General features: G+C 35.0%; 2 protein-coding genes across 2 annotated transcripts; one reads left to right on the top strand and one right to left on the bottom strand.

The window, feature by feature from the left end:
• The first annotated feature begins 187 nt into the window (after window positions 1-187).
• LOC134269825 (uncharacterized) lies at window positions 188-2515 on the top strand. Its single transcript, XM_062752028.1, has 2 exons — window positions 188-283; window positions 1511-2515. The coding sequence occupies exon 2, from the start codon at window positions 1536-1538 to the stop codon at window positions 2442-2444; it is 909 nt and encodes a 302-aa protein (XP_062608012.1). The 5' UTR covers window positions 188-283; window positions 1511-1535; the 3' UTR covers window positions 2445-2515.
• A 43-nt stretch (window positions 2516-2558) lies between these two features.
• Window positions 2559-9409, bottom strand: LOC134269824 (mannose-1-phosphate guanyltransferase alpha-B-like; the record flags this gene model as incomplete). Its single annotated transcript, XM_062752027.1, has 7 exons — window positions 2559-3089; window positions 3386-3557; window positions 3714-3806; window positions 7253-7397; window positions 7766-7894; window positions 8632-8661; window positions 9279-9409. Coding segments are annotated over 7 exons (801 nt in total), but the record flags the coding sequence as incomplete, so codon positions are not given.
• Between the last annotated feature and the right edge of the window lie 1000 nt (window positions 9410-10409).

Here is a 10409-nt window from a genome sequence, read left to right as displayed (position 1 = left end):
CACGTATTCTTTAAAGAAAATTGTCCTTAAAGCAAAACAGAGCTCGTTTTCAAAGGGTAATTAAAAGAAAAATGATTTAAACTATAAATGAAACAAAAGATCGTAATTCAATCAACCGTATTCTTGACTTACGTTGAATGTAAAAGTTAGTGTCCCAATTTACAGACATTGAAAATACCAGTTTGAAAGGAAATTAACAGGAAATATAATTTTGCTCTTTTGGGGGAAAGAAGTTGATCATCATTTATAACAAGTTTGTCTTCGTACTGCTGAATTATCAGAGGTAAAAATGATCTTCATAGTAGTTTTTAAAACACTGGATGTACATTGTGCAATGTAACAATTGGCTTCATTAAATTAAATAATATTTTCTTTCCATCATAATTTAACGAACAGTTCCCCGTTTCTCATTTTTTAACTGTCATCTCAAATTAACAAAACATTGAAACAATAGAGGAAGGTCGAGAGATTCGGAGATACTCCTCTCAATCGAATAAAATTTGGTTGGTGAATGTGCATGGACTAATTAAGAATAAACAAAAAAGATTCAATTACTTAATATGTTTTTGTGTTTAACTTCCATTAAAGGTATATTCATTGTAAATTTATGCAGTTTTACTGCATGACGAATATATTCGGGAAAATCTGATGATGAAGTGACTCAGGTGAGTGTTATGACCCATGAGACCATTTTGGCGACCAATATTTTTTGCTAACCTGAGTCAAATTAGTTCTTTCGTTTTTCCCAAATACAATACGGAACCAAATTTAAAATACGAGTATAATCAGGGCTTTAGTTATCTTGAAAATAATTAATTTCTATGTTATTATTTGATCAATGCCTATTGTGGCCCCACTCTATGATTTGAACAAGTTTGAACCTTACCTAAACACAACTTGATGATGCTGTCATATTTTATATGACTTAGTAGGGTTTACTGTTCTTGAAAGGAAGGTTTAAAAATAACATTGATTGATTAACTTTACCCATCTTTCTCCATAATCGGGGCTTTGTCGTTCTCAAGACCATTTCTAGAGATTAATTCTTATATATTCCCGCGTATTATTGTAATCCAACCCTACCTTAATGGGTCATAATTTGAAGAAAAACTGAGTCTACACATTGCCATGAGCTTTCAAAGGAATCATTTATTCAAACCTAAAGTTTCTTGAGAGGGAGACTTTAAATGGATGCCAAAACATTATCACTTAATCTTATTTAATTATCTCACCTTGAAAGAGGTGTGACTCGTGCTTTGAGGCAAGATTGGTCAAAACTGACTCAGTAGTTCTTCAAGTCAAAATTGTGAAAAGCTTACTTCAAAAACGATCCCTCAGCTCAGACGAGCTATAAAAAAATTTGTCGTGAATGTTACACAGTTACCTGTCCAAAAAATCGAAATCTTAGGATGTTTCATTAAATTTTAACAAAATCATAGATAGTACATTTTCAATGCAATGAAAACATCAGATTAGTATGGGCACAAAAAGCTTTCTCTCTGCTTTACAGATCACAAAGGACACGAAGCTTTTAAATGGCACAAAAGAGTCAGAGAAACCCACAAACCAGAAGCTGGGTAGGTAGGAGACGTGAGGAGGGTGACTTAGATCTGGAATTTTCCCACAAAATAAACTGTCGGGGCAAGAAAGATAAGAACGAATGCTCCATTCAAAAAATGTGCAGTTTCCGAGACGGGAAGTACGTTATGTTTGATGAGAAGAACAGCAAGATTAAGTTGTTTGACCGCCATTTTAACTTCCTACTAGACACCGTGGTCCCTACAGACTGTCGAGATATGACCTACACGAGCGAAAACGAAATCGCTCTTACACAGCAGGACAGCATCATTTTTGTCAACGTTGATGATCACAGATTCAAGAACTCTAGAAAGAAGTTCACAATCCCAGGAAATTCCCAGTGTTTTGGCCTTGTTTACGGTAAATCACGTCTGTTTGTGACGTGTGACATTATGGATCCTCATGCTACTCTAATAATGATGGACATGAAAGGAAGGATAAAACTGACCATTGACAACGTACGAGGTCTAACGGAGAACAAAAATTTTGGAGGATTCACAAGGCCGTTCGGAAAATTTCTTGCCATTTCAGATCCATCGGCAAAGATGGGTTCAATTTATTTGAGTGACAATGAAGGAAGTCGGGTTGTGTGTTGTGACTTTAGCGGGAATTTCCAGTGGGAGGTACCTATGTATGACACGCCTCTTGGTATTGCATCAGTCGGAGATTACGTCATCACGTGTCTCGATAGTAACCAGCTAGGACTAATTCACAAAGATGGCCACTTTGTAAAAACATTTCCAGAGATGAATTTCATACCAAAGAATCTGTTCTATGATATCAGCAATGGAAAACTACTTGTGACTGAATCTGAGGTTTCTGATTTTATACATGCATATGACATAAAAATATCACAAGAAACCTAAGATTTCTGAAACAATTGGAAATGACACAACCTACTGTCATAAATTGTAAAATCACTGGAATATTCATATTAAAAAAAGTTAAAATAAAAAATAAAATAAAATAGACAGGCATACTTTCTTTCATCAATTTCAAATTTAATGATACCAAAGCATGGAATACATAAAATATATGGTTCAATTGTATAAGATTATGGAATTCCTCTTATTAAATCAGATCCCTTCAATATAAATGAGCACTCTCAAAGTCTCTGATGCAATGATTGAATCACTGCAAAAAATGTCATGTATATAAGCACAGTCTTCTCTGTAAATAAATGTCTCGAAATACTTTATAAATATTATGAACATATTCTTATAACGAAGCAATAGGAAAATAGATATTTAATGAATATGTAAGTGTTAATAAATTACTATATACATGTACAAATAACAAACTCGTTTAGAATGAAATTGTTCAAAACGTTTACAGAAAGTTATGAAGGAACAAAAATGGCATGTTGGGAATGATTTTGGCAGTGCATTCTGGGAGATTGCCATGGTAACGCTAGAGGATGATTTGGTTCTTGCAGCTTCCACTGAGTGATTTGTCGGGTAACACTATAGCATTCAGTAAGATCACCTCAGAGGGTACCTGTACATTACTCCCTGAAAGGAAAGAAAATATCTCAATTATTTACTAGGTAACATCCTGTGATATAGGCCCAAACAAATGTACACTATTGATGAGAATGAATTTTCAAAATCTTGTTTTTTTTTTAACCATAACAAATTTGATCTGTTTTTAACTTCATAAAATTAACCTGTTATAGTTTTCTTACTTTGAACTTTATACAAATACAGATGTACCTCTTTCAATATTGGGATGGATTTGCATTTTCCCCACTCAATATTATAGATGTTTATGTTTATGAACCTATGTAAGTATACAAGCTATATCTCACCAATGACAGTGATGGATGGATTGAGTTTCCCCTCGGGACTAAATGTGTCCTTGACATCGACCTTAGCAAATGGTTTGTTGGGGTTGGGGTCATTAGGTGTGCCTTCCACACGAGTCCACATTCCTATGGTAACATTCCAACCAATCACACTGTACAGCACACAGCAGTTATCCTACAATACAAACCAGCAGGATTCACAATAAAGTCACCGTAGGATTACAATAAATGATATTACCCATCCCAAATTACACTAAAAGCCTTAGACGTATTAAATACTAGTACTTGGAACATTGCTTCATACAGCATTTAATATATCTTAAAAGTTTACCTGTAGAACAGCACCCTCTAGAACAATGGATTCCCTGACCCTCACACCTTCTCCAATCACTGCATGTTTACCTACGCTAACATTGGGACCAAGCTACAAATCAAAATATCAACAAATTAGGAGAAATTGATTTCATTAGAGTATTCAGAAACTTTTGTCTAGAAAGTGGCAAATAAATACTTCTTACTTTTAAAATGACTATTTAATCAAACAAAAAAGACTGTTCAATTTAAAAAATTCATAAAGTAATGAGACATTTGTGTCGTTAAAGAGTTATCTCTCTTATCAGAGTATCAATAAACCTTAAAACTAGTGTTGGCAAATCGGACGATTTTTAGTAACCGGTTACTCGCTCAATCTTCCGATCGAGTACCCGGTTACTCGGATGATTTATTCATATGTATCATTTATCTCATCTTTTACTCGTCGGTTCTCATAAACACAAAGGCATTGTGAATTAACTTTATTTATAAACATAGAAAGAACACGCACGAAATATCTTGAATTTTAAATAATTTAATTCTGTTTGTATTCTTGTCTCTCATTGGTTGATTTCCAAAAAGGAACGCATAACATTTTGTATAATCTGGTTTGGTATGGGGACACACCCCCTTGACAACCAGCTGAATCATCTGTATCCATCAATCCCCTCATTTCCAGTCCTTCGGATTCATGAAAAATTCCAGATTTAATGAATGTACCTTTAACTTCAAACAGTTGCTCGATCTTACCTCATGTAAACAAGCACCATGGCTGCTAGATAGTTTTTACCTCCCCTTGCTTCCCATCACTTCCGTTACTACGGTTGTATTATTGCGCGGTAAATTTGAACTGATAAAAACAACACAATTTTACATCCCCAGTTGTTTAATTATTTTAAAATTAAATTATAAGGAATGACTCTAATTCTTGGCCAGATTATCGATTATAATATGGTTTGGGTCAGTTTACGCTTTTTTATAATCCGCTTCGCGTATTATAAAGCGTAAACTCACCCAAACCATATTATACTCGATAATCTGGCCAAGAATTAGAGTCATTCCTTAAATATAATTATAATCAAAAAAACAAGAGGCCCATGGGCCACATCGCTCACCTGAGTAACTTGGGTGATGCAGATCTTTTTAAAAGATTTGTTCTATATATATTTTTATGTAAAACTTGGATTCCCCATTGTGGCCCCGCCCTACGCCGAAGGGTCATGATTTTAGCAATTTAATATCTGTACTACCCAAGGATGCTCCCACATAAGTTTCAGCTTTCCTGGCCAAGTGGTTCTTGAGAAGAAGATTTTCAAAGATTTGTTCTATATATTTCTATGTAAAACTTGGATTCCCTAATGTGGCCCCGCCCTACCCTCGGGGGTCATAATTTTTACAGTTTAATATCTACACTACACCAGGATGCTTCCACATAAATTTCAGCTTTCCTGGCCCAGTGGTTCTTGAAAAGAAGATTTTTAAAGATTTGTTCTATATATTTCTATGTAAAACCCTATTGTGGCCCCGCCCTACCCCCGGGGGTCATGATTTTAACAATTTAATATTTACACTACCCAAGGATGCTCCCACATATGTTTCAGCTCTCCTGGCCCAGTGGTTCTTGAGAAGAAGATTTTTAAAGATTTGTTCTATATATTTCTATGTAAAACTTGGATTCCCCATTGTGGCCCCGCCATACCCCCGGGGGTCATGATTTTAACAATTTAATATCTACACTACCCAAGGATGCTTCCACATAAGTTTCAGCTTTCCTGGCCCAGTGGTTCTTGAGAAGAAGATTTTTAAAGATTTGTTCTATATATTTCTATGTAAAACTTGGATTCCCTATTGTGGCCCCGCCCTATCCCCGGGGGTCATGATTTTTACAATTTAATATCTACACTACCCAAGGATGCTTCCACAGAGGTTTAAGCTTTTCTGGTCCAGTGGTTCTTGAAAAGAAGATTTTTAAGTATTTGTTCTATATATTTCTATGTAAAACTTGGATTCCCTATTGTAGCCCTGTCCAAACCCTGGGGGTCATGATTTTTACAATTTAATATCTACACAACCCCAGGATGCTTCCATAAGATTTTTAGCTTTCCTGGCCTAGTAGTTCTTGAGAAGAAGATTTTTAAAGATTTGTTCTATATATTTCTATGCAAAACTTGGATTCCCAATTGTGGCCCCGCCCTACCCCCGGGGTCATGATTTTTACAATTTAATATCTACACTACCCAAGGATGCTTCCACATAAGTTTAAGTTTTTCTGGTCCAGTGGTTCTTGAAAAGAAGATTTTTAAAGAATTTTCCTATATATTTCTATGTAAAACTTCGGTCGGCCATTGTGGCCCCGCCCTACCCCGGGGGTCATGATTTTAACAATTTAATATCTACACTACCCCAGAATGCTTCCACATGAATTTCAGCTTTTTTGGCCCAGTGGTTCTTGAGAAGAAGATTTTTTAATGACCCCACCCTATTTTCGTATTTTCTTGATTATCTCCCCTTGGAAGGGGTCTTGGCCCTTGATTTTAACAATTTAAATTTCCCTTCACCCAAGGATGCTTTGTACCTAGTTTGGTTAAACTTGGCCCAGTGGTTCTTGAGAAGAAGTTGAAAATGTGAAAAGTTTACAGACGGACGGACGGACCAGCCAACGGACGGACGGACGGACGGACACCGGGTGATCAGAAAAGCTCACTTGAGCTTTCAGCTCAGGTGAGCTAATAATTAAATAGAAGAAAAAAATATTCCAACGTTTCACGCTATTTTACAATGGCGTTCATCAGTTTTACTTTTCAACCCCCGATATATGTCACGCTCAAGGGTAATAATAATTTAGAAATTTGAAGTCAGGATAACTCCAATTCACATTAATTATATTTTACAGGTATGGAATCAGCTGTTCTTTAAAAATACTTCCAAGCTATATATGTACATGTCTTTGGCGGCATCTTGTTAAATTATTTAATGAGGTTATTATAACATGGGTCTTCAAAACTTGTATAACCTGCTGGCAATCAAAGCTATCAATTAAGTGTGAAAACCAATCAATCGTATTAGTGAAACCGAGAGAAATATTTATTTGTACGCTTATAAACAAATTAACATTTTTTTTTAGTTATTTACCAAATAAGATGCATTTTATCCGAGTAACCGAATAGCAATTTTACTAACTGATACTCGCATCGTTCGACAGTTAACCGGTTAACCGGGTACTCGTGCCAACACTACTTAAAACGTAGATTTTCACAATTACATTGTGGTCATAAATGGTAACATTTTATGTAATCTGCTCTTATATGTTTGTGATTTACTTTTCCAAAAAAAATAAACACCTTTTTATTACATCAAAATAACCAACTTAATCAATCAAATACAAGGAATTCAAGTATTTTCAATGCGCTTAAATTGGAAGTATTGAGCATTTGTGAATTTTTTTCTAATTAACTGCACACATAAGATAACACAGCATTAATCTGTTAACAATCTGCGGCCTTACCACAGCTGTTGCAGATAACACAGTGTTTATACATTAACAATCTGCGGCCTTACCACGGCTGTTGGGTGGACGTCGGCTGTGGGGTGGATGTATACGTCTCCAATGATCTGGGGCTTCAGCTCCCCATTTCTAGCCAGCCTTTCTCTGTGCCAGTCCTGATAGAGAGCTAGGTAATGTCGGTTTGCATAAATGGCAGCTCTGAATTTAAAGGAACAAATCTGCCATGACAATACACATGTAGAACTTTTAATCATCAGAAACTGCTAAACTCATCCATGCAATACCACAGAAATAACTGTACATGCATACCTCTCAGAATACAGGTTATTTACTTAAAGAACATATCTAAGGAATCTAGGCAATTTTCTATCAATGGATTAAAAAGAAAAATTCCATAGAATGATTGATTGCTGATGTATACAGCTTTATTAGAGTAGCGGGTATATTTATTATTTGTATGTATAGCTTTAATATGGTTCCAGCTATATATATTTCTCTTTTTTGTATGCAAGTATTCAATGTACCAGTCATATCTATTATTTTAAGATTTCCTGTAGCCCCCTTACCCTGTGGTTTTGATCTGGCTCCAGAATCTATCAGTGTGGTAGACATACAACTTCCCGGAGCCCGCCATGGGAACAAAAATATCCTGCTCTAATCTGATCTTCTCATTCAACTGTAGGCTGGGGTCATAGCTGTCAAAATAGGTAAAGGATTAAACATCTTCCACAAAAAAATAGGACTTATAAGAAAAGATCATCATTCACAGAAAAGATTCTTAAAGACTGTTTAAGCCATTGGGTATAAGACTGCTATTAATAAACAAATTCAAGCAAAAAAAAGAAAAAAGATTTTTTATTGAACCTGATCAATTTTTACAGTCATTTTTAAAAGCTAGTAAGAATAGTTTTCCTGTTTATTAGTATATAACATTGTACAACAGAAATGGCTAGGTGTCTAGATGGGGCACAATTTAATCCCTATGGCATGCAGTTAGACTATCCCCTACACCATTCAATGTTTGCATGCTTTCTCTGAATCATAAACAATGAAAGACATCCACTGATAGACATGTACTTTAAGAAAAACATATCATGATGATCTACTCCTTTTAAAATTTTACAAATCACAAACACCACGATATATTGAGTATTTCTAAAACATTGTTGGTTAAACCTGTTTTCCAAACAATGTGAACACAGTCAAGAAGACCATTAGGGTTATAAGACAAAGAAATTTATACTTACTCCCGTTCATGAGACCTCAAATCAAAATGTTCAGTTCAAAATAATTCTGGGAGGTTTAATTCACAAACATAAATAAAGGCAAGAAAAACAAAATGTGCAATTTCTGTATTGGTAGTCCTAACTTACTTCATATTGGCATTCTTCAAAGCAATTTAAATGTAGCAAACAAAATCATGCACAATTACCCAGAATAACACCCACTTCCTGTCTGGAAACTGAAAGTACCATAATTCATATTCTGCATCATTCATTCATTCTACACACTACAGGACTATGAAGTAATTAATGTTTATGGTGCCCAGAAGAAGAGAGATAAAGAAGTGTTTTTCTTTCGTGTGAAACCTCATTTGAAAAAAATGAACAAATTCAAGGTCACCTTACAGCATTCTGTTGATACATGTATAATGCCCCAATGTCATTAAAACAAAAAGGATTTTAAATTCCCCCTCTTCAGGAGTTTAAATTCCCCCTCTCTTCATTATGTATGAGACTGCTAATGCTTTTGTATAAAAAAAGTTTTCTTAATATTAAATGTTGATTTTGTATGTTGTAAAGACTACAGAACATTAAGTTTAGGATGTAATATTTAATCCATGCAATTTTCACTCCTTTATTTTAATAATTTGCATTCATTAAAAACCAGTTCATCCAAATAAATATTCCTGCTATGATCATTATTAAAAAATTAAGAAAAATATAGCTCAAATATTCTATTCATTCTAATCAAAAGACTTGTATACATTTAGTAGTTACAATGTATGTACAAGTTAAAATATAAATCCTCTAAGCTACAGTGATTATCTCCCCTTTATTTACTGATTATCTCCCTTACTTGTAGTTGTCTTCCTGGTTTTTCTTGAAGATCTTCTCCAGGGTACAGAAAATGTCGGGGGAAAACAAGTAGACACCACAGTTAATGATGGTACTGATGTAAGTTTCTGGCTTTTCCACGTAATGTAAAACCTACAGTAATCAACAGTAGTCTAATGACAAAAAAAGCAAAGCTGATGCATAATCTTTAATTAAATCTGCACAAATTTTAAATGAAAGAAAAAGTGAGCAAGCTCACATACCCCATGCTCCCCAAAACTGAAAGTGCTGAAAATCCCGGAAAAAATGAAAGAATCGGAATTTCCCGGTAATATGCACATCTACAAATTGTGTCCTAAATATCTGCAAAGTTTGATGAAATTCTGTGCAGCGGTTTATGAGGAGTTGCGCTGACAAACTGTTCATCACTATATTCAAGATATCCCAAAAATCTAATTTGAAAAGTGCGGAAATTCCAGAAAAATAATGGAATCGGAATTTCCTGGTAAAATGCACATCTATGCATTGTGTCCTAAATGTCTGCAAAGTCTGACGAAATTCTGTGCAGCGGTTTATGAGGGGTCGCGCTGACAAAATGCTCATCTCTATATTCAAGGTATGGTCAAAAGTCTAATTTGAAAAGTGCCAAAATTCCCAGAAAAATAAAGGAATCGGAATTTCCTGGTAATATGCACATCTAACACACTGTGTCCAAAATATCTCAAAAGTTTGACGAATACTGTGCAGCGGTTTATGAGGAGTTGCGCTGACAAAATGCTCATCTCTATATTTAAGGCATGGCCAAAAATCTAAGTTGAAAAGTGCGGAAATTCTAGAAAAATACAGGAATCGGAATTTCCTGGTAATATGCACATCTACACATTGTGCCCTAAATATCTGTAAAGTTTGACGAAATTCTGTGCAGTGGTTTATGAGGAGTTGCGCTGACAAACTATTCATTTCTATATAAAAGGTACGGCCAAAACTTAAGTTTTTAGTGCATAAATTCCCGGAAAAAATAACGGAATCGGAATTTCCTGGTAATATGCACATCTACATATTGTGTCCTAAATATCTGCAAAGCTTGACGAAATTCTGTGCAGTGGTTTATGAGGAGTTGCGCTGACAAACTGTTCATCTCTATATTCAAGGT

The sequence above is a fragment of the Saccostrea cucullata genome, unplaced genomic scaffold, assembly GCF_032062105.1.
Source record: "Saccostrea cucullata isolate Sc308-1 unplaced genomic scaffold, CSIRO_AGI_Scuc_v1 ctg18466, whole genome shotgun sequence".
NCBI lineage: Eukaryota > Metazoa > Mollusca > Bivalvia > Ostreida > Ostreidae > Saccostrea > Saccostrea cuccullata.
Note: the sequence above shows the minus strand (reverse complement) of the source record. Positions and strands in the feature narration are given on the sequence as shown.